This window comes from Plectropomus leopardus, chromosome 9, assembly GCF_008729295.1.
Source record: "Plectropomus leopardus isolate mb chromosome 9, YSFRI_Pleo_2.0, whole genome shotgun sequence".
Taxonomy (NCBI): domain Eukaryota; kingdom Metazoa; phylum Chordata; class Actinopteri; order Perciformes; family Serranidae; genus Plectropomus; species Plectropomus leopardus.
Genome location: NC_056471.1, coordinates 5,500,285 through 5,525,965, shown reverse-complemented (window position 1 = coordinate 5,525,965; position 25,681 = coordinate 5,500,285). Strand labels below are relative to the sequence as shown.

The 25,681-nt window shown below is 37.5% G+C and overlaps 1 protein-coding gene across 1 annotated transcript in view; it reads right to left on the bottom strand.

The window, feature by feature from the left end:
- Positions 1-736: 736 nt before the first annotated feature.
- LOC121948111 (gamma-aminobutyric acid receptor subunit alpha-2) overlaps positions 737-25,681 on the bottom strand; it is a 42,615-nt gene continuing 17,670 nt past the window's right edge. The window contains exons 5-10 of the mRNA XM_042493382.1: positions 22,370-22,590; positions 20,591-20,673; positions 19,558-19,701; positions 5,962-6,114; positions 3,742-3,944; positions 737-1,804 (exon numbers count right to left, since the gene is read on the bottom strand). Coding sequence (XP_042349316.1) covers positions 1,496-1,804; positions 3,742-3,944; positions 5,962-6,114; positions 19,558-19,701; positions 20,591-20,673; positions 22,370-22,590 — 1,113 coding nt within the window. The 3' untranslated portion in view covers positions 737-1,495. The remainder of the gene's footprint in view (positions 1,805-3,741; positions 3,945-5,961; positions 6,115-19,557; positions 19,702-20,590; positions 20,674-22,369; positions 22,591-25,681) is intronic.

Here is a 25,681-nt window from a genome sequence, read left to right as displayed (position 1 = left end):
TAGCAGATTTCAAAACCGTCAAAACAGCAAGGCAGTGAAGTCCTGGATTGCAGGACGTCACTGTCGGACAGTTACACAACACTAAGTCCGACTTGTAGTGAAATGGGTGAGTTATAAAGCGGTAGTACACCGTGACCGAATCACCAAAGACGTGTGTGAACACCAGGTACAGACAGGCTCAGAAAGTCTGGTATAGTCATAAAATTCCCTCAGGAGTTAGTGGAGACCAAAACAAAGTTAAAAGAAGAGTGATTACTGGACTTACATTTGTCAGGTGAAACGTGATGATAATATGTCAGCCCAAAACATTAACAGACAACATTTGGTCAGGGCCGTGTGTCTGTCAGCACTGTTTGGGCAGAAAAACTGAAAAATGCATTTTCAAACATGTTAACTTACTGGTGATTTCACTTTGTATCTGTCTAATCCCTCACATATAATGAAAAAAAAAAACGTATGTACATATGCTGTACATATGCTGGTTCTTTTTATGTTTTTTCCCCCCCAAAACTTAACTATTACAAGCAAACAGTATAGACAGCATACACATATAAACATACCATTCAAAGCTAAGTCCATTTCAGTATGAAAATAGTTTTTTTTTCCATACATCATGAATAAAAACAATGTTAACGTCTTTTAAATGTGTAAAGCATTTATGGATATGGATTGTCTTTAAACACACACTGTAAGCATCTTTTCCAATTCTTTCTCTTCTTTTTTTCTTTCCCTCTGAATTTAATGTGTTCTTGTTATTTTTCATATATATATTTTCCTGTATTTCCAAATGGTTCCAGTGTAAACTTGAAATCGGCAGCACTAAACAGTATTACATGCACAAGCACACTAATGATGCAGTTTCTGCTGTATTTTTTACCACCTTTTGGCTCAGAGTGTGTCAGTAATTCTGGAGGTCAGTGTTTGATTGCAGCCCCATACCTGCAGTCACAGATAATAAACAACTTTTACATGGTAACAATATTTTACAAGTGTGTTTTTGCATCGGCTTGGACAGGAGAAAAAAAAATCAGGCCAGTCTTAGATGGCAAAGACAGTTAAAAATATGATAAAATCAGTCCCTTTCACTCAAAACAAAAATATATACCGTAATATCAAGAGTGGGCATTACCAGCAAAATTCAACACATTTAGAAGAAATCTTAAATAAAATGCATGTGTTCATGTGTTTACTCTTCATTTGATTTGTATGTACAGTGGCCACATACTGTAACTGGAAACATACTTTCAAGGAAATATGCACTCTAATCGAAGTAATCACACAATATGTCACCATGAAACCATGAATATAAATATACATACACATTTACAAAAGCCGGGCTTTTCAAAAGTGCTGCAGACGGTGTAGAAAACAGGCGGAGATAGAGGATCACACTGCAATCCAGGACTTCAACTCTGCAAAGGTATGTGTACACAGTTGCTGGAGGTATTTGGTTCGTCTCTTAGTCCCCAGACCAGAACCCGATAAAAACTGGTCTCTAATTAGAGGGGACCATGTCCTTTATAACAGGTTCTCTGTTTAGGTAGGTTGCCCAGTAGACAAGGTTGAAGCTGCCAAAGAGAACCGGAAACAAAATCCTTGACATCCTGTCAATTTTGCTGACGCTGTTGAATGTCTTCTTGCTGTCCTGGGCTTTGCCGTCTGCTTTGGGCTTGTTAGGATCCGAAGCGCCACCTTTGGCAATAGTTGGGAGTGTGCTGGAGTCCTTGGTGATGTTGGGCGCGTAGTTGGCCACTGCTACAGCGTAGGCGTTATTCTTCTTGACGACAGACGCCCTTTCTTTTTTCTGTTGAAAGACCACAAGGATTAGATACAAACACTAAAACTCGTCACTGTCTATCCCCAAATTCAAAATAGGGCTGGGCGACATGGCTTTAAAATAATATTGCAATATTTGAAGGGATATGACGATACACAATATATATCTCAATATTTTAATGTCCAACTAGTGTAAACTACTAAAATACAAAATTACTGAATGAACTGCAATTACAATTAAGTCAAGTGAAGTAGCTACTGTCATATCAAAAAATGTATTACACCACTGTCATAAGGAAGTTAAATAATGTACTTGTACAATGCAATTTTGAAAGTATTTTGATAATGAAATAAATTACAGCGGGATCCAAGGGGCTTTTATTTTAAAGGACCTGGCTCATCTAAGGCCATAGGTATTGATTTGGTGACGTAATCAACACCTATTTCGTCGCTGATAGTTATCTGTTGTAATTTCTATGTAGAATTATCAATTTTGCAAAAAAAAAAAAGAGCTCTTATTTTGAAGTTTCTGATTGGCCGATTGGTACTGCACATGTGCAACTCTAAACAGAAGATGAAATAGAGATGAGAAGGAAGCGAGATGGCTTAGTCATACCTACTTCCATCATCAGGTCTCGAAAAACAATGTCTTTTATGTAGAATCTTATTAATTAATGTTATTGACTATATCTCCATATGGAACAATCCTGTACATAAATGTAATATATGACCCAATATGTAGACTACATACAGTGTATATGTTTTTCTCATACATATATGCTTATAACTGTGATGTAATGAGTCACAACATACACTCATCATAAACACCATCAGACTACACCCACAATACATTCAAACAAGCTTTGAAAGTCTTAAAAACGTTGCAAAATAAATATTATTTTGCTAAAACTGTGTTTATTCCTATAGAAATGCATTGTCTACCTAACCCTTTAACACCTGGATTGACATCAGTTTTCTTGTGCTGCATTACGACGCCTGTCACTAGCATTTAAAACTCTCAATCTTGAGAAAATTAGTTGGTTTCTTTAAAAACAGATAAAAACATAATGAGAAACTTTACAAGAAATGTCCCACAAACTGCACAAAATTAGTAAAAGGTGAAAAAGAGATGACTGGAATATTAACTGAGGGGGAATATTAGATAATATTTAAAACACGGTAAAATATCTGAAAAACTATATTTCTAATTCTCTTAATTATATACTTAAAATTATTTAACAGAAAAAAATATTGATGCACAATTTCTTGAGGTCATTTTCTAGGCTTTTTGTTTTGTTTTTACTGTTTTCCCTTTTTCTTTCTTTCATTTAATTTTTAACTTATTTCCTGCTACACTCTGGGCCCTTTCTTGTGAAGTTGCTCATTGCCCTCTTCCCATATTTTTCCAAAAGAAATCAAGTCAATCTACTCAAGTATAAAAGGGTTTAGTGAAATCAAAATTACAGTTTTTAACAGTTTTAGGGCCTTGATTCCCTTGCATGTAGCCTTTGTGCCCCCCAAAAATTGTGTTGCTGCAGGTCAAGTGGTCAAGGAATTGTCTGCTCTGATTGTCTGCACTAGCAGCAACAACACTGATACCAACTGGAAACAAAAGTGGATGAATTTATAGCTTATTCTTGCCCCTTGCTTTTTACGTACTACAAATTCTATATTTATGCCTGTTCTGTCTATATTGAGTTTCATCATGTCACAGAATGCATATAGCTCACTGATGTCTCATGTCATTTCTCAGCTAATTAGCGCTCAGAAACAGTTGTAGCACTTATGCACCTTTGTGGAGGGTTTACACAGCCATTATCGCCGTTTCCCTCTGCCTCACACAATGTTTTTAGAGCTCCAGTCGCAAACCTGCAAGCGTTGCCGTCTTCAACAGACAGTTGCATTGCTAATGAATTCTCTTTGAAAATGGAGCCTGTCAAAAAAAACCACTCTTTTCCTCATTACCTTGTCAGTCACAACACTCTTTCCATCCCAAGCCCAGCCACGCTTTGTGAAGTAATTGACAGTGGCAAACTCAATCAAAGCGGAGAAGACGAAGGCGTAGCAGACGGCGATGAACCAGTCCATGGCAGTGGCGTAGGCTACCTTGGGAAGAGAGTTCCTCGCACTGATACTCAGTGTTGTCATGGTGAGGACGGTGGTTACACCTGACAATACACACACAAAAAAACATTTCTTTTTATAGTTTTATGAAATTCATTAGAAAGGCATTGTTTTATGTAACACACATATATACATTACACTGTAACTACTGTTTTAACCTTTTCAGAACAAGCTTTAGTCACTTTGTACCTTTACAGTAGAAGGTCACTATTAGCCCACTCTACCCTAAAAACCACTGACCTTCAGTAATGCTCTAACTGCTCAGCAGGTTCTTTGGCCAAAGGACACTGCATGTTCTTGACTCCTGTACCTTGTTTTTCTTTCTTTGAGCTAACCAGTCTTAGGTCATTGTTATTAGTTCCACTTGGCTTACAAACACCAACAGCAGCCTGTCCAACTGGATTGAAGAAACACTGAGGCTCTCCTCTCTCTTCTTGATCCTGTTTTCTCCTGTTGTCACCATTTGTCAGCAACTTTTATTGGCTGTATTCATTCCCCCAAGCTGACAAAGGTGATTTTCACCAAACAAGAGTTAAATTCTGATGCCACCATGTGTGAGATCCAACATTCATAAATCTTAATTAAATTAAAGGGACAGTTCAGCCCAAAATCAATTATACTCAATTCAAATGACTTGAGTCAGACTTGAGTCACAGATTTGATGATTTTAAACTCCGTTTGAGAAAATCGAAGACTTGCAACTTGACTTGGACTTCAACACCAAATGACTTGTGATTTCACTTGGACTTAGGCATTTTGACTTGAAAATACTTGAAAATAATTCAAATGCATGTTACGTAAAAGGGGTTCCATTGATCAATTAATTTCCTGTCATTTCCCAGATCGACTAACATAAGGGCAATTCAGCCCCAGCAATTCGACCCTTAATACTCCAGATCCACTCTGTTTGAATCGATCCAACAGCAGCCAATCAATTTGCAGGAAAGAACCATGAAGAACTAATGTTACGTTACTTCGTGCCAGATTGAAAAACATGACACAAAAGATAAACAACGCAGTAGTAAATAAAAAAACAAAATGCACTACGTAAAACGAACAAGCAGAAAATTACAGATTACAGATTACTTGTTTTAACAAATAAATTTAAAAAAATAAATAAATCTTTTTTTGGTAAATGTTATATGTTATTATTCTGGTTTTTAAATTGCATTATATCCGGTTAGGAATGCATTATCACATGTTCAGGACTCAAAACTCAAAGTTTAGGAATTGGGAGATGGCAGTCTTGACATGTGACTTGACTCAGGACTTGTGTGCAAAGACTTGAGACTTACTTGTTCTCTTACCTGTAATGCTTTTTATCAATCTATTTTTGTGTTTTGGTGTGAGTTGCTGAGTGTTGGAGATATCAGCCATAGAGATGTCTGCCTTTTCGAGACACAATGGAACTAGATGGCACTCGGCTTTTGGTGCTCCAAAGCGCAAAAGAAATATTTCTAAAAAAAAAAAAAAAAAAAAAAAACTATATATATATATATATATATATATATATATTTGAACAGCAATGTTTCTTTCCAGAAATCATGACCCAGTTACTGAAGATAATCTACAGACCTTGCTGTGAGCAGTTTTATGTAGGAAAGATTTTCTTTCTACTAGGATACACCTTCCAAATGTATCACCGAATAAAAGGAAGTGTGCATGTACTCATGACAGACTCATATTCATGACAGTGCGAGATATGAACATTAATGGCGTCCTCCTTAGCTAAGCTGTAATGTTAGTTAGTTCAGTGGTGCTAGGTACGCTAGCGGTAGATTCATCATGTATTTTTGGTGCTTTGAGCATCGCAAGAAAATATTATCTAGTTCTGTTTATTGTAGAGAATACAGACATCTCTATAGCTGATATCTCCAACACTAACACTGAAACTATCGATATAAAAAAAAAATAGCACTACAGGAAGATGGAAAATAAGTATTTTTGATTTAGGGGTGATCTGTCCCTTTAATGCCAGGTTAAGATACACATTTATTGCCCATTTTAAAATGAATCTTTAAATAGCACACAATGTGGTCATTGATTAAGGCAGACACCTACCGAACACAGTCCGAGCCGGCACTGATTCTCTATTCAGCCAGAACGACACTTGGGAAAGAATGACGGTCATGATGCACGGGAGGTACGTCTGGATGACAAAGTAACCAATCTTCCTCTTCAGATGGAAATGAGCCGTCATCACCGTGTATTCACCTGTGGAGACAAGAATCAGGTCATGTTTAAGCACCTCCGCTGCAACTACCTTTTACTACCATTTATAATGTGACATTTGGGGACTTTCACTTCACTTTATGGAATTAATAACTGCACTCAAACAGTAAACTCTGCTCATTTAATATATGTAGGTATCAGATGGCTTTAATTTGTTTTGCATTTTTCCAAAAAACACCTGTGCATTAAGGATACTAATATTCAATATGATTTTTTAAGGAAAAAGAAGCCTTCTTTTTGTTACACTTTAACATGAACTCTGGTTTGTAGCCCGTTCATAACACGCTGAAGAAGAGATTATCAAACTTTATTACTGCAAATCTGCTTCTTTTTTTTTAAAGTTGGAAGGTAATGACTAGGGTTTCATATGGTTGTAAAGTTCATATTATTATAAAAATCCTACTTTTTAAAAATGTTCTGCATTATGTTTAGCTCACTTTAGTAAGGCAAACCCCCCTGCATTATGATCCCATACTATACCACAAAAAAAAGAATAGATATGGTCAGTATTTATGGGAGAGCCTACAAAATGTCACATCCTTTGACAACAAAGGAGAAAATAAAACATTTGCTAGCGTGCTGACAAGTTGCTACATTTCTTTCTACATGTCAAATAAACATAAAAATCCGGAGTTTAATGGTATATTTGAACCTGGACCCTATTGTTCCCATATTGTTGTGTCTAAGTGACTGATGGGAACAATATGTGTTTAAACTGGTTGAGCAGTGAGTGTGAGCTGCATGTAATGTTTGCATGGTCAACTAACATCCACTAAAAGTGCTTACTTTTGCTATGGACAGGCTCAGATTATTAAGTGTTTGAAAAGATTATCGAAAGGATCTCTCTGAGACGGACCTTTTGGTTCAAAAGTAAGAACTATTGTCAATTCCACCAGACTCCATTTAAATTAACAGAAACTTTATGATCTTAAAACGCACTTCATTAATAGTTGACAGAAACAACAAAAAAAAAAAAAAAAGCAAAACCACCTTGATTGATTTCACCACTGTGTCAACAATCACTATCTCTGGTTTGGTAGGTAAACCACTAATACACTCATTTAGATGTGAAAACATGCTAGTAAAAATGCTGGAAAAAAGAAGCTGGTCATCATTGATAGTTGAGTGCATGAGTAAACTGTTGGAAACTGACATATTAAACAACACAAGTGCAACCCCACACCTCCCTTTGTGCTCCACACTGTGTGCAGAACATTATGTTTTGATGCGCAGTTTGCAGAGAATGCAGCTTTGAGATGCCAAAGCAGCCTTAGACGTAGATTATACAGCCTACTTCAGCTGTTAACAGTTCACATTTGATCAAATAATCCATCCACACATAGAAAAGTAGGCAGTATGATTTCCTCTCCGCCGAGCAAAGCCTAATAGCTGACAAGGCCGTGAAACAGTGCCAATGCTGCAGCAGCAGGCAGACCTTCCAAATGGAAGATATCTCAAAGAGAAGCCAAGATTAGACATGAGAAGAAAAAGATGTGTTACCCATGGCAACAGAACAGAGAAACATAGCTCATTTGCTGCGATGCTGAAATGAAGGCCTTGATACACACTGCCACTTGGCAAGAGGAAAGTCCCTTTCAGCAGTGGGAAGGGGGGAGGGGGTGTCAATTCCAAGGACTAATCCCAAAAGATTTTTTATTCCCTCTTTTTTTTTAATATATATATAGCTCTGTAGTTGTATCGCCTGCATTTCCAGCAGTTATGTGAGGACTAATTCTCTCTTTTTCACCACATGCACTCACAAACACACACATTTAACCAGGCGCTGGAATTTAGTGGTATTGAGTGCACTCTCAGTACCCTATGGAGCTCTATATCTTCTGTAATTTAATTTGCATGCCAGCCCCGATGCCTGTGTTGTGGAAGGGGGAGGAAGAGGACGAACAAGCAAGGAATGTGACTGTATTTTCTCCAGAGGAGCCTGTGATTGCTTCACTCAGAGGGAAGACTGTAATTATAGCACGGAGATGATAATCGCATCATGTTTCCTACAGATCCAGGAAACATAGCTCCTGCTGACACCACGGGAATACCTCACTCACTCACTCAGTCACTCAGGACGCACTGCACAGTGTCAGCCGTCCAACAGAGGGCACTGACTCACACAGGAGACAACAAGCTCTGCAGATAAAGACTTCACTGAAATTAATCACTAAGAGATATCTGTTAATGTCAACTGCTGTCTATAAAATATAAACAACACCAATTAAACTAAGTAAGAATGGTTAACTTGTAAATACAAGCCTTTTTAGGAAAGCTAGATTAACCCTTAAGGTCCGCTTTAATATCACACACACTCGAAGCGCTCTGCATGCAAAATGCACCTTTCAAAATCAAGCTTTAAAAAGCATACATTAATATTACTTTCTACTTTCACTGAGTTATTGTTTAAATCAACATCAGTCCTAATCATAGCAACATGTCGCAGCAACATTGATTGTGACAGTGCACCTCGTGGAAATATTTGTGTTTTATCCATATGCCAAAAATGGTATAAAAATAAAGAAATACATTTTTTTTAAAAAGCTGTCATCTGGTGGAAAATAGTAAAAAAAAAAAAAAAATGACTCATTGCAAGGCAAAAGCGCAGAATGACACCCAGAAATAATACAGTGCATGTTTTTATGCTTTGATGGCTGTGGGATTAAAAACTGTAGTTTGACTGGGTTTCAATGGTGCAGTTTTTGCACTTAACAGTATGAATGTAACAAATTTGTTGCCACAGTATATTTTAGACTTATTGCAGGAGCTGAACTGAAAATTACAAGATTGGACAAAAATACACAATCTCAAATTTATACTATATGCATCAACACAGACAACATTATAAAGAATGCAAAGCATGTAAAATGTGTCAAACAGTCCCTAAAGGTTAAAGGGAAACCACAAGTGGTTTAATATTGCACTCCCATAAAGCTGGGGACTTATAATATACAGCAGAGACTGAGATATTTCCCACAATGCATCTCCATAGCATCTTACATTAGACCTTCTCTGGCTGGTAAAAACTGCAAAAAATTGTGCTCCCAATCTATAAGTTGCTGTCACAAATATTTAGCCTTTGAAAACCATGCCAAGACCTTGATGGCATCACCAGGATTATTTTCACAGAATTTATTAAAAGACATTTTTGAATCCCACCTTTTACAGCCAAAAAACTTAAAGCTGGATTGATACATTTCTGGCCAATAGAGGACAATAAAACCAAGACAAGCTTACAGACTTGTAGCCACCAGTAAAGTTTTTGGACAGACATGTCCATCAGACACAAAGCAACATTATCATCTCGACGCACTGAGCAACAGATGTCATTTAATCATCGTCTCCGAGCTTTAGCCCTGTTATAAACCAGGATTTGTCAGCTACATATAGTAGCATTTTGGACCATATTTTAAAATCATCATTAAATATATCAAAAAAAATAATTAACAAAAGTACTGCACACCCCATGTTTACATTATAAAAGTTTTTTTTTTTCAACCTGAATTGCCAAAAACCGGACGTCTAAAGACAAACAGATGTATAACAGACATTTGTTACACATCTTTTCGATGCTCAGTGGGGAGGTCAAAAGAGCAGCAGGTTGTTTACTTCTCCATATATATGATAAGCGATATGTTAGGCCACGTTACATGCGCAGCTGCATGTAAACTAGAGTGTTAGTGAAATATTAATTTTCATTCGACATGAATATAGTTCAGTAGGAGTATTGTCTTTATGAGAATAAGGGCAAAAACTGGACTATTTTGTGCATGTAAACGCCCTCGGTGTTTACAGCTTGTTGCAGCTGCCTCCACTCCACCATAAAAATCAGTTATTGCGGATTTTGAAAACAAATATACACAGTACATAAACACTATATCTACATTAAATCTACAGCGAGATTACTGCAGGAAGATCATACATTTTACACTGTGAATGAAGTCAAACATTCAGTTCAGTTCACTTTATGTATAATGCATGGAGTTACACACACAAAAAAATGTTTTTTAACAGCAAACACAACAAGTGAGATTCATGACCACTGAAACAGCAAGCGCTTTAAAGTAACATGACTGTGTGACACATCAATGTATGGCTGAATAGCGGGACTTTTGTAACAGCGTGTTGATGTGTTCACAGGCTTATGCAAGATGTCCGTCCCTGCGAAGCCTGAGAGCACATTCGTTCGTGCCAAATGACCTAGTTTGCGAGTACGCTACACCAAACACTGACACACTAGTAATGAATGATTAATTTAAAGTCAGCCAATCAGATAATGTGGAGTGACTAGTTAAACAGGAAAACAGGCACTGGCAGGCATTCTGCCTTCTACCGCCGCATCATACACCACTTAACCTAGATAGGAGCATTTAGTGCATGAAAGGATATTCTTACTCAATGAAACTGAAGCAGGGATTCCCTTGATAGCGGAATGCAGTCACTGGGGAAATACTTTATACTGGTAATTGATACTTATAGGGAGTAGTGATAGAGTACTTGGCACAGGGACGCACTTTTACAGTCATTGCATCTTCTGCGTGTAATTGTAAAATTTGGTAAACCTCTTCAATAACTCTAAAATTGGAATAAAGATCACATTGATGCTACAGAGATATCACACAATTGTGATAGAAGAAAGCGGGTCAAGATTTTGACGTGTTTCCGAAGCGTCCGCCCACACCACCCTGAAATACCTACTTCAGCATAAAAAAAAAGTTCCCAGAATGAAAATTGGAGCAGCTTGCGAGGAAGAGGACTCGCTGCGCACGCTCAGGCACAAAAACAAGACTTCTAACTCCACAGCCAGGCTTTGCAAACCGCCCACACCTCCCTCCACTCTGCAGCTCAAGTCTGGAGGCGAAGACCCCCGGGGTCAATATCCTTCCCCAGGAACTAACTTCTCCAACTCTTCCACCATCATCAAATCTAACTCCTTCTTTATGTTATCCTGAGCCATGATGCTCATTATTCACATTTTCACCACAGACCCGACTCCCTCCGCTCCTCTACCTGTAGTTATACCTGTAGTTTTGAATTTTGCAGCCTATTTAGTACAAACGTTATGTTCTAGTGAGTTTTTTCCAAAGCAGATTTCAAGTTTCTGCGAGCTGAATTTTTATACGCAAACTGACAAAATTGACTGTATTTCAAGAAGTAGTGCTTTGTTTTTTTTGTGTGGTTGTGTGGATTAGAGTCAGTGTATTATATACAGTATATAGTGTGTATATTATATAGTCAGCATGCCCCAAACACTGAATATGTATATCTATATATATATATACTTTTTTTCCTTTACAATTTGTATTGTGTTCTATGCAACTTAAGAAGAAATGACACAGAAATAAGCAAGAAATTTGTAAAAAGTACAAAAAATTACCTGAAAACCCTAAAACACACATAAAAAAAACCCCCAAAAACACAGGGAAGTTAAAAAAAACCCCACACAAACACAAACAAAAATAACAAAAAAAGCAAGGAAATTACCTAAAAAAGTAGTAAAAAAGTATTAGAAATATTCTAATAATTCTGTAAAACAATCTTGAATAGTTAAATGTGATGATTCACAATAGAGTTCTCTTGACATTTTATCCTCGCTCATAAAAAACATAATAATTTTATAAATCTAAAAAAAATATTGCAAATTGCAGGAAAATTCTTGTCAAGTCGCTCACTGCCTTTTCTGCCATGTTTCTGAAAGAAATTAAACCAATTACACAGGGTTCAAAGGTTTGAATACTTGTGAAAGGCGTGTAAGTGCAGCTAAAGAAAGGTGATGACAATCCATGTTTCAAAGGGTCATGAATACCAAAGTCACACAGTAACAAAAACCAGCAGCTCCTGTGTTCAGCGATATGAAATCACTGTTTTTCTCAGTGGAGTCTGCCTTTGAAGAGAGAAATATTACCGATTTATTTTGGATGTCAGAAATAACATTTATTTATTAGCATTCAAAATACTTTCAATATAGCGTACACCTAAACTAATACTGATTTTTTTTTAAGGTGGCTAAAATACGTTTTGTTGCTGACCCCATCCGCAGCAGCTTCCCTGTCAGACTCCAACCTGCTTCTCCAAACTGGAGGCATGCCGACTGACATCCTGTCTATGAAAAAGTTCCTCATACAACCCCAAGTCAAGTTAAGGAACTCGTATAGCAATTAAATAACGTTAGTTAGATGTAAAAGATTGTTTACAACAATGTTATGTTTACAACATCATTTCAACACAGTGGACAAAAAATGCAAAAAAAAAAACAACTCACTTGTTTCCCAGTAATTATAGCACACCTACACATTTCTCACCATTGTTATGATCAATGCCTCCCAGAACTATATTATAAGAGCTCCTGTTATCATGGTTTCCTTAATAAGTAGTAATGCTAAAATTAGATCAGTGTTGTCAGTGAAACAGAGAACATGTTGTCAGATCTTCTCACCACCTTCACCCACAACACCTTTTTTTTTTTTTTTTTTTTTACTTAACTTAAATTGTGGAATTGTTCCAGACTGTGTAAAATACTGCAGCAAGGATTTTACAATTAATGTTACTATTTTTTGGGTATGATTACTCAGACATCCTCAGCCTGGTCTGCTGCCAGTCACTTTAATACTTTTTTTCTTGATTCCACTGGTTTTAAGGCACATTAAGGCCTTTCTGCTTGCTATAAATTGCACAAATTGAAATTGGGAATATAAAATACGTCTAATGAAAACACATTGATTTAGAAAAATCTCCCATTTGTCACAAAAAGTTTTTACGCTCGCATGAGGTGGTATTTCGGGCAAAAAAGACATATTTCGCAAAACATGATGATATGACTATGCACTCGTCAGTGGGAACTGACTTCCTCGGGCATGATGCAGCAGGCGCTAGAAGAAGTGTTACTGCATCACATAACTCCTCAAAAGTTGAGCTGATCATTCGAAAGTTTTGAATCCACAATTCTTCTGTGAAATCGTGGACAATCAGACAGGAAATCCCTCATACGTGGCTTCTCCCATGTATAAGGGGCTTGCCTTTCCATTTTTGTTTGCATAACATGCCAACGGTACCTTCAATTGGAAATAATGACGGCTAGTGTGGTGGCTGCAATAGAAGTAAACCTGCTAATGCTTTGAACATCCATCGCCATGCTTCTTGGAACGTTATCGCAAGAGAAGTCACATAACATCACTCAATGGAAATGCAGTCATCTTGCAGCTGAGTTTAATCGAAAATATCGTATGTAAGTTTTGTACAGATCTGTAATGGAAACGCCCCATGTGTCAGTGTTTGGACATGCAGGTACAGGGTGTCTTGTTGCATGCATTGTGTCTTTTCAAAATATGTTTCCATTTTCACAGGAAGCAAGAAACATACTTGTGGCACTTTGAGCACAAGCCAAGTGCCATTTGGTTCCATTATACTGTAGAGAAGGCAGACATCTCTACCACTGATACCTCCAACACTCAACAACGAACTGAAACAATAGAGACTGATAAAAAGTAATACAGGTCAGAGAAGAAATATGAGTGTTCGTGATTTTGTAGAGGAACTGTCCTTTTACGTACTGGATGATTAGTGTATTCCCATGTTAACATGGCAACATACCCTGTGATAAATTGTGTGTTGAATTTAGCTCATATGTCAGGTGTATTCTAAGGTCCTTATGGTTCACTGAGATACTCCTTACACTCATATTATTACCATCCATAATAATGACATAACATGTATTTTGCTTTGACCTCAGTGAAAGTGAGTTGCTTCTAACATGACATAGTCAGGAGTCATCCTCTGCTGTTAACCAACCACAACCGCAGCAATTACATCTCGCTGCACTGCTCTGGCGGCCTATTTAAAGCCCCTCACATTCACATTCCCTCTGCATGCTGACGTGTGCTTGCTGCTGTTACTGCTGCTCCACTCCACCCAGCCTCCACCTGCTTTGGTTCTGCTCTGTTTGTGCGCACCCCGGAGGGTGTTTATTTCTAAGTTAATAACCATTGGGGGATTATTTGCAATGGTCCCTGCATGTTATTTATCACTGTGCTAAGTATTTCATTCTGCTACGACGTACTGCCACAGCAGGGAGCCTTACTGAGAGGAGAGCCATGTTGCAGAGTCATTTCCATTTTTATTTGCTATGTGACATGATGGTTCCCGACAGAATGAAGCTTAAAACATGAGAAATGAATGCTGAACAACACAAGGTAGACAATACATTTATTTTCCTAAGCAGTAAAGACCTCACATATGAGATATGTGTTTTATTTCAAACCCTGCACCTCAAATGATCTCAACACATATCTTTAAAGAAGTAGTTTGGTTTTTTTTTTAAAGTGGGGTTTTATGAGGTACTTATCCATAAACAGTATGATAGTAAACAGCAGATGGCAACCAGCACGTCCCCCGGTTTGGAGAAACAGGCTGGAGTCCGACATAATAACACATTCTCATCCCAAGTCGTCACATATTGCCACTTTGCAGTGGACTTCCCCGTATAAGTATTAAGCTCTAGGTATCCGTCTCCGTCTGCTGTTGACGTACCGAGATGCTGCTACCATGATATCAACACAAGCACATGGTGGGATTACGCTGCACATGATTATGTTTAGGCTACAAAAGCACATGGCAACCAGGGATGTCAACAATGCACACGTTTGCACTGATGGTTAGGATCAGGGGAAGGAGGCATACGGTAAGGTATAAAAATAAAAAATCCCTCACATTCAGACGGGAAGCAAACTCTAGACTTTCACATCACTTGTCACTTGTTCCACTCACATTATTATCATCCATAATAACGAAATGACATGTATTTTTTTTAACCTCAGAGATAAAGGGCTGCACATATTAACTCGAGTCCAGGGTTTTTTGGACCAATCAACTCCGCCCTTGCGCTCTTTATATTTGTCATCTTTTCAACTTGACACTGGCACGTAACTTACAGGTGTGGCAGCCGTCCGGCCATCAAACAGCGTATCATACGAATGTGAAAAGTGGCTTTTGGCGTTTTGACAACTTCAGAGTGAGAACGGGCTGGACAAAGAGACTAAGCAACACACTGCTGCGGATGGGGTCAGTAATGAATTGTCTTTTAGCCAATAGCAGCTTGAGTTCCCCATATATGCAATTCTTTTCAAATTTTTGATCTTAATTGTTGTTGTTTTTAATGACTATGAATCAAAGAGCTAATTTTTGTTTTAAACTGTTTATAAATGTCCTCTTATGCTGAATTGCCTTGATTGCTTGTTTTGACTGTTAAGCAATTTGAGCTGCATTTCTTGTATGAAAGGTGTTATGTAAATTAAGCGTATTATTATTATTATTATTATCATTACTACTATTATTATTATTATTATTATTACTTTTATTATTTATGCTCTCACCAAAGCCACCAGACTCCATTAACAAAATTATTAATTTTCGCTCACTGAACAAAGGAGCTGTTGATCTACCTCTGCTTCAATCAGGTAGTTGGTTTGTGTTAGTGTGTGACATCCGAACTGACCCTCTTAAACTCCAAAATCAAACAAAAACAAAAACAAAGTAACTGATCGAGACATTGGTAGACCAGCAGCTCTGTGTTCAGTAATATTACATTGCTGTTTTTCTAAATGTAGGCTGGCTTTGAAGAGAGCAATATAACAGCTTCATTTTCCATTGGAAATCACTGTCTGAGACTAAGGTAATGCTGTAAAAAAATACTTTCAATATAGCATACACTTGAACTGATGTTGATTTTTTTAGGTGGGAGCTTTTTCAAGTGCTAAAATCTGTTTTGTTGCTGACTCCCATCCACAGCGGTAGATTGCTTAGCTTCCATGTTGGACTCCTGCCTGCTTCTCCAAACTGGGGGCATGCCAACTGACATCTACTATTTGCAATACACTGTCTAAGGATAAGTACCTCATACAACCCTATTTTTTTTTAAAAAATGGAGCTATCCCTTTAAACCAGACTTGTTTTCCTATCATCTTCATAATCATTATTTCCTTTTTTTCACAAAGAGAAAACCAGAACGCATCCCTCTGCAGTCTGATCACATTTTCTCCTCCATGGCTCCCTGTAAGTGCGTGAATTTATTTCTAACTTACATTGTGTTACACAGCCTTCATCAGTGATTTGCCTTCTGCCATCGGATAATCTCCAGTCACTGAGTGTCACATTCCTTGTCACTCACGCATGTAAAGGAAATCAGCTGCCTACCGTCTCTAATCTCTCGAGAAGAAGCCTCAAGTTCAGAGTCAATGCCCGTTTATTTACCACAACTTCCATTCAAATCCTGATCTCATCTTTCAAGCTTTTCCTCCTCACTGTCTGCTGTCTACTCCCCGGACAGACATGGTGTCCCTGTCATCTTCACACAGACGGGCATATAGATTTGTGTATGCACACTCAGGTTCTGGCCCCATTTCTTGGCATCTCTTAGTGTGTTTTCACAAAATGTGTGAGCTCTATTTTTAGCCCTCATTATGTCTTTTCTTTATACTATAGGCGTTTTTCTCTGTATTTGTATTCCTGTAGTCACTTTGTGAAAAATATGCTTGTTGAAAGTGTTTCATAAATAAATTAAACGTGACAACTTTTTGTCTTGGATAGAGCATATTTCTATTTCTGTACAGACCCCTGATGGAGCCAAAAGAGCTTCAGGAAAACAGAACAGTGTGGATTTGGTTACTGCTAGTGCATTTAAAATTAGCCAAAACATGTTTTTATCCCACACAATTTCTAAGAAATAGGATGTAAAAAGGAAACTTGAAAGAGGTAGTACTGACTGTTTGCCAAGACCTTCCCTTTAGTCACTGCTGGTATACCTGTCATGCCTGCATATATGCAGTTGGCAATAACAACAGGGGCAGATTTTTCCACTGGTATTAGCATGTTAGCTCCATTGCTGGCTTCAAATGGAACTCATTAGCTGTTATTTACCACATGAGAAGCTGTGTATGTTTGGTATTCATAGCTGCTGCAACAATACACATTTCCCCACCGTGGGAATAATAAAGGAGTATCTTATCTTATCTTATCTTATCTTAAGTGGTTAAGTCTTGAGAGCATCGCTGCTCGACAACAGCAACATAGATGCAATTCTAAGCATTTAGAAGCCACAGAGGCTAACAATTTAGCAAGTTTGCTAGCGGGTCCAAGTGTGTCCTTTTTTTTATTATTCTGTGTACCCTCTTTAAATTTGGACATTTTTGCTGTGATGAACTGAATTCAGTTGTAAAGTTTTGACTGGAAAATTGATGTTTGAGGGACTACAAGAATGTTTTCAAAGCCTTCAAAACATTTTTTTCAAACATTTTTCTTATTATCTCCTGTATTTTTCTCCATATTTTAAGAGACTCAATTTTCCTGATACTAATGACTGTCAGTGTTGGATTCACTTGCTAATGCAGGTCCATTTGAGTGAAATGCCACATTTTCCATGCAAACTGAGTTATTCAGTTTCAGGGCCCAGAACATAGATTTCCTTTGTCATTTCACACTTCACTGCACCTTTGTGAGACATTCCTGTGTCTTTGGGCACCAACGCAAGACACTTAAATCACTGAACACAGTAGCTTTTCTTTTCTCCTGGAGCTCCTTTGTTAGTGCCTCTGACAGCTACAACAGACAGATGCGCTCCCTTATATCTAACACTGCATCTGTCATCTATTTTTTTTAATGTTGATGATGATTTCTCATTTTAAGTCTCTCCAAAGCCTACACTGCATTTCAATGTCTGCACATCTTTGTCCTCCAAAGGGTGGTTGGTGTTGGGGGGTGGGGGGGGGTGGGGGGGGTGGGGGGTTATAATGTGGAGAGGCTTGTCGCAGCAGCAGCTCCCCTGTCTTATACTGCGTTTTGGGTCTCCAGGCCATTCTAAATGCAGATTAACCAAACACAGAGCAAATTTGGGAATTCGAGATGCATGACTGCCAAATCCCTGTTTTGTTGAATCTTTGTCATGCAGAGGAAGCTAGAACAAATGTTTCTCTGCATTTTTCAGGCCAAATGAAGTGAGTAACAAAAAGACAAAACTTAGCAAGCGCTTCACAGCAAGCTGTGGCCGCCTCCTGCAACATGTAGGAGGTGGACAAGTTCAACATCCACCCAAACACGCACAAAATTTTCACAGCTTGATTTTCACAGTAACACACTTTGGAACTGCGTTAATACAGAAATTTAGGACCATGAATCCAAAAAATGCGGTAGGTTGGAGCCACAGATGTCCCCACAGCTTTCCGGTTGTGTTTGCACAGGTTTGGTTTCTAAAGGGTGTGTTAGAAACTAAATTAAATATCAGCATGTTGCTGCTGCATGCTAACTGGCAACTATCGAGCAAAATCTGGAATATTTCAGTCGTGTGGCTTCATAATTTCTGAAATATGTGAAAATACCAAATATGAGGTTTCCTCACTATTTATCAGACACTGTCTAAGCAGTTGAAACATTTACTGCAGATGATGGAGGTCAGTAGGAGGAATCATGAGCTGGATTTAAAGGTCCCATATTGTACATAAATCAGACTGCCAGGTGTTTTCAGTATGATGCAGGTAGGTGCTATAGGTGCTATATATAGTGTGAAAATATCGAAACGCTTAATCAACAGAGCAATGCACACAGTCCAAATTTAGAAATTGTGCCTTTAAACAAGCTGTCCGGACTTTCATGAGGGTGTGATGTCACAACAACTCTACTTAATATAACAAATCAAAATCATTATCTACAATACCTCCCTTTTTATTTCTACCTGGAAGTGATTGTTGTTCAGTAAATAGACCATTTCAAACATGAGACAAACTTTATTCATGGGTCCCTTTGTATGTCCCGTTGGAATATTTTGCAGTGTATCTGAATGACAACAGCTGAAAAGTCAGGCTATGCTGACGTCACTCTAATGCATGGAAAGCAGGCAATGGCTTTAGCAGTAAAACAAACGAGAATCAGTCTCGAAAATGTTAAAAATCAGGTGGACAGTTTTCTTACCAGTCATAAGAACTGGATTCTGAAGATTTGCTGGGACAACAAACATTGTTGGACTCGAAAAACTCCTTGTTTGGCTTGTTTCATTTAAACTTTCAAACAACATCCAGAAGCAGCATATACCCAAGCTGTAGCCAAGCCCTGCAACTCTATTAAAACGGAAATGAAGATAAAAAGTGCTGCTACAGTCATTCCCATGGTTGCAATGTGAGTGTAAAGATGCTGAGATACGAAAGCTACCGATACGGAAGAAATTCTGACCAATTAGAGTAGATCGGATGTTTTCTGGAGGGGGGCTTAAAGAGACAGTGTGAATAAAGGTGTTCTAGCACCCACTGTTTGACAAAAAAATAGTGTATTTAGACCATCAACACATGTAAACATGTTCTAGTTCAAACCCAAAATACAAGTTTTATCCTGACAATGAGCATAATATGGGACCTTTGATTCATTCAGACCTCCACTTAAGCCTACCTGTACTTGATTTGATCGTCTCCTGTCCGACCGTTTGTCCAAGCAGGTCATACTGGTTCAGACGGGAGCTTTCTCCTTCCACCACCACAGAGTCAGAGGCATTTCGAGTCCAAGCGTAAGTCACTTCAGAGATTGTGTAGGCATCTAAAAGAAGAAAAAAAAAAGAAAAAGACAAGGATAAACCCATAGGGGATAAATCTGGGGCAGCCGCAGCTATTGATGATTTTTACGAGAAATTATTTCAGTGACCCAAATGAAAAGCCCCCCACTACATTGTGTTTGAAGCTGGGTTTCTAGAGAGAGAAAAAAGAGAGAATACTGTAGAGAGAGAAAATCTCTCAGTGGCTGGAGATGGAATTCATAAAAACGCCAACAAGCAATTGATGCACAGTGACATTTGCCCTTTTCAATCAGTCACAGAGTACACTGAATATGAAATTTGAAAGCGAATCTATGAATGTCTGATGGAACAGAAAACAGATTTTTCCCTCAGTATACAGTTACTGAAATGTTCTGCCAATCATGTCATGCTACAGATTGCTGCGACAAATGAGCCTCATGTGAAATACTGTAGCTCACCACACCAATGCATTCAAAGTAGACTCATTGATGCGAGAAGTCAAGGCATTTCAGACACCATGTACTGATGCTCGGATACTTCCTAATCCCTTGGTTTTAAACCAATATCTTAAAAGCAGCTCAAATCAAAAATTCTTCATCCAAATGTAAAGAAGCCATGGCAATAAAATTGTGATTAAAACTGATTTAAATTTACAAAATAAAACATTTGGATGAGTTTAAATCCTCTTCCCCATATGTCCCAGTGACATTTCCTCTCATCTGTCAGTTAGTCAATAGTTATCAGTTTTAATTGCTGCATTCAAATTTGAAGTGAGCCATGCATTCCAGCTTCACTCGGTTCTTAGGCTGCTCTCTTACCAAAGAACCAGTGAGATTAAAAAAAAAAAAAGTAAAATAAAATAGCATTTTACTTTAAAGTCCCTCAGGCACTATCATCATCAGAGTTACTCACAGCTGCCAAATTTTAGCGGACAGGAATGAAAGTCCATGGGGAAATCCTCCAGATGCATTGGGCACTCTGCATGCACAGTTAACCTGCATCCAATTCACAGAAAATTAAGGAGACTTTGCAAATGCATGAAAAGTAAACAGCACAGATTAGGCACGGTCTCAAAAGAAAGAAAGAAAAAACCTCACAAGCCTCATGCACTATTCAAGACGCTTCCCATCTGTAATGCCTTGAAACAAAAATAATTCATCGTAAGTGTAATCAGCAGAGCAAAGTAAACAAGGTGCTGCAGAGAGCAGCAGGAATCTAGACATGAATGTGAGACTAGATGAGATTGTAGGTTAGTTCTTTGATAAGAAACTGCATTGTTTGCATCCCTGCTATTGTACAACATTATTCAACCACTGTGAAAATAACCTAAAATACTTAACATTCAAACTGTTTTCTTTGAAAGGCATGTTGACAGAAAGATGCCAAGTTGCATAAAAAAAATGCATGAAGTATGTATTTGATCACTGAATCTGTTTTGCTTTTGGACGTCCTTCTATCACATGCTTTAGCCAGGTATAATATAAATGTAAGACAGCCAAGTTCAGTTTTATGTGCAAGACTATTAAAGGGCTAGTTTGGATCTTTTAAAATGTGGTTGTATGAGGTACTTATCCATGGTCTTTTTATTTTTTTTACCATTTTAATTTCTGTTTTACCAGTTTTATTTTCTTTTACATGTGGTTTTACTGATTTTATTGTTTCTGCTGCTGTTGTTTTTTATTTATTTCTTTGGGTTATTTTATATTAACATTACGCGTCCCGCATCTTGCACTATTTGTCCTCTGCTTTAAAATGATCCTAACTCTACCCTAGTTTTATCTTGATTGTTTGTCAAGGCACTTTGTAAACTCTTTTTTCAAAGTTGCTTTATAAACAAAGTTATTATTGTTATTATCATTATTATTAATACTATTATTATCATTCTCTAATTCAGTGTACACATTACACAGTACACATTATTGAGACGATTTTCACAGCTTTACAGCTCATTTTGATGGGAAAGCCATGAACAGCTTCAGATCCCCATCTTTGCCCTCGGTGATCCACCAGTCCCCTTTTAGAAAAACTAGTCTCCTTTTTAGAAAAACTAGACTCATTTTCAGAAAAAAGAGACTTCTTTTACAAAAAATAGACTCCTCTTAGAAAAACAGCTGAGTTGCAGGTCCACCACTGCCTTATTGGTATGTTTTCTTGTGTTATTTCGTGACTTTGGTGAATCTGAAATAACCTTTTTAAATGCCAAAGACACACAATGACGCAAACTAACAGAGCATGGCAGCAGTAAGCAGTTTCCAGGTTTAGTGCTGTTAAATTATTGTTTTTCTGAATGGAGTCAGGCTTTAAAGACAGCAATATATCTATATCTATATGTATCTATATACTGTATGTGTATCTATCTATCAATCTATATATACCTCTATTTATATCTATAACTATATCTATATCTACATCTATCTCACTTAAAGTGTTAAAAACTTTTTAGGTGGCTAAAATCCATTTTGCTTTTCTCCACAGCAGTACATTGCTTAGCTTCTGTGTCAGCACTCCTGTCTGCTATGGATAAGTACCACGTGAAACTTCTGAAGTTCTTAGCTATCTCTTTAAGATTATGACAAGACATGAGGGGTCCTCTACAATGTTAAACTATGCCTTTAAATCTATTACAGCACATTAAACATAAACACTACATTGTGACTTTGTCTTCAGACATGCTCCTTGGACTTGAATTACCTCATGGTGTACAGCAGCGTCCCATCATCTTTGATCCTCAGCAGTTTATTCGGCATGGTCATGTTATGAGCCACAGACTTTTTTCCATTGTGGAAGAAGGTGTCTGGAGTCCAGATTTTACTTGCCATCAGGTTGTTGAGAGGCAAAATATTCATGGGTCCATGAAATTTCAACCTCTCATCCTTCCAGCTTTGCCGGAAGAAAACGTCTATGGTGTACTCCTGCGGGCAGAGACGATAACCGAGCAAATGATCAAACTGTGATAGGACTCTTTTCTGCTTAAGCTTTCAGATATATGAAAATGAGTCTAATTTCTGTCGAAAAAAAAAGGCAAATATAACACAGGGCACTTTCCGCTGCCCTGTTTTATCAGAGTCTACGAGCAGCAGCTCTTCACGACTGACTTCACCTGCCACTTTAAAACCCGGGCACTGAATGGCTTTCTCTATTTTTCAAAGCTCCATCAAGGTGAGTCCCTCGCACTCCGTGTACCTCTCAGCTCCCTGAGCCGGTGTTTTCCTAAACTGGCTCTGAGGCCATGACAACCCCTTGACCTACAATCCTCTGCTGTCAAAAAAGAAAGCGCACACAAGGAAGGATTTAGGGCAGAAAGCACTGCGCAGTGAAATGTGTGTACGTGTGAGAGCGAGCGTGTGTGTTTGTGTGATTCACACAGACAGAATGTGAGAGTGAGAGGGAGATAAATTCCTCCAGAGTGTTTTTTCCTGTCATAGTTGAAAGGCCTCTGACATTTCGATCGTGGGACACTGACACTGAAAACAAAAGTGATGACTTTCTTTTAGGGTCCAGCAGCTCTTACAGTGAATTACAGCCAAAGTTTTTTTTCTCAGTCTGGGTCTCATTTATTGTAGTTTTGGCCCATTTTAGTATCAGCTATGATAACATTTGACCTGGAGCATATGAGCTGACTTTGACATCAGGAGGTGGTGGTGGGGGGTGAAACCCAGGCAAACAAAATATTGAGATATATTTCTGTTTTGTAATCAATATGATTAATTGACCAGGTAATCTAATTTAATTAAATCAGGGAACGTTTTACTTGCAAAAATCCATTATTTGCTATTTCACTTGCTAACTAATGCATTTCACTAAAATCTCATTTAGAAATTATGATTATAAAACTGCAACCAATGAAAACGAATAATACATTTTCCTTTTCTTCTTCCTCTGCTAATTACTTCCCTTTCATTTTTCAGCTTGCGCTGTCAGTGGACCTCGTGAAGTTCTATAAATCAAATCAAGACGGGCCACCTCAGCAATCAGCTGAATTGCTCGGCAGTATCTGAATAAATCAATCAGGTCAGAGGAGAATATGTTTCAGTCAGTGCCAGACCACAACCTGCAATAAATCACATCTGTTCAGCTTTGTGCTTTATTTCACTATACTGTTTTACTAATGAATAAATATACTTTTGCAAACCAGAATATACAATTATTTTACCCATTGTTTTCAGTTCTCCCATATCCCTTTAAAGTCCAGACAAACAGCTATGAAATAAAAACATTCTTTGCATTTTTATTTTGTCCTTGGGGCTGCAATAAAAAAATCTTCTTTTTTTTTTTTTAACAGACTCCACAGTTTTTGAAATGCAGGCCCCTGCCAAATGACTGAGATTGCTATTCATGGTAATCGTATAACTGAAATAAAAAAATAAAAAATACAAATCATTTACTGTTATTATGCTTGTAATATGTAAGTTTACCAATATATACCAATTTGTGACCATAGAAGTATTGCCAGTACGAGTATTTTTTTCTCTGCATATTTACCATTAAGCACTTTAAAACACCTCAGACATGTTGAAAGATTCATACTGACATGATTGCTTTCATCAAATATATAATTGTCTAAAACTGAATATATGGCATTAATAGTAAATATTCATCCATTATTTAAGGCTGTCAAATAATTGATTTTTAATCTCCATTAATTGCAGAGTATCAATGATTTATCTCTATTAATTGGATTTTTTAATCCCATGTTTTCAGATTTCAGTGTTTTGCATTTTTAAACAGTTTTGATGTCCACATTGACAAGGTGAAGCAATTCTTACCAAATTTCCTTGATTAGAAAATCCAATGACAGCAAAAAAGCTAGATGGGACTAGGATAAAGTGGGCATGTCTGTGAAGGGGAGACTCATGGATACCCACAGAACCCATTTTCAGTCATTTTTCTTGAGGTTAGGGGACACACGACCCCTGTTATATGACCATGCAAGTCTTCTAGTTTCACATGATACCAGTCTCATCACTAGGTAACTTAAAAACTCAGCCCAGTAAAGCCTCTAAGATATAGGAATGTCGGCCAGCAATTATCTTGATTTAAAAAATCTAAGTGTTCATTATGGACCTTGATCACATCACAATTAACACCTTAACATTGACAGCCATACACTTTTTTTTAATTCATAAAAAAAAAGCTAATTTATCACTATAGTATTGCTACTCTATTCATAAAAGGACAATTCAAAAGTTTGGTAAAACATGCTTTTAGACAGTCAAAAATCATACTTTTCTATTTTATTTTAATTTTTGTTTGACTGTATATATAATAGATAAAATTAAATGTATCATTTAACAACAATGAGTGATCACAAGTTCATGTATATCATGCAAATAGTCACTAGCTTAGCTTCACTACCTTTGTCATAGAAGGCCAAATCAACCGTTTAGCAGAACATGTTTTTAAAAAACAGTTTTGACCCTTAATAGATTTTTTTTTTCTGTATAAGGTGTAAGGTTGAATTTTTTCATTAAGACCCCTGAAAATACAACACATCTATTTTTCTTATCTCTAACTTCCTGTAGGAGGTGAACTCTGTTTAAAGACACAGCAACATCTAGTGGATTTTTTTAACATAAAATACCTAAACCAAACGGTAGAGATGACTCAGTCAGATTGAGATGAATTCAGCACATTTTTGATATAATAACTCAAAATGTGCAAACGGTTGAGTGGGACTTAAAAGAGATATTAGTGGTTTACGTCTTGGGCAATAAGCTCAGTGACCTCTGCCTGTGAAATTGGAGGACATGATGTTTTCAGCCCTGTCAGCTGTTTGTCTGTCCATCTGTTTGATTGCAAGATTTTTAAATTATTTTTTTAAAGGAGACATGACAAATGCATTGGCTGAAATGTAGTGGATGGATCATCCTCAGGCAATTTACCCGATCGTGTGGGTTTTGATCAGGATCTGGGATTTCAGCGATGAGATTTTCATTTATTTTTTTGGTCCTAACAATTTATTATTCTGTGTCTGAGACCTGCTCCGCATAAGCGGTGTTTTAT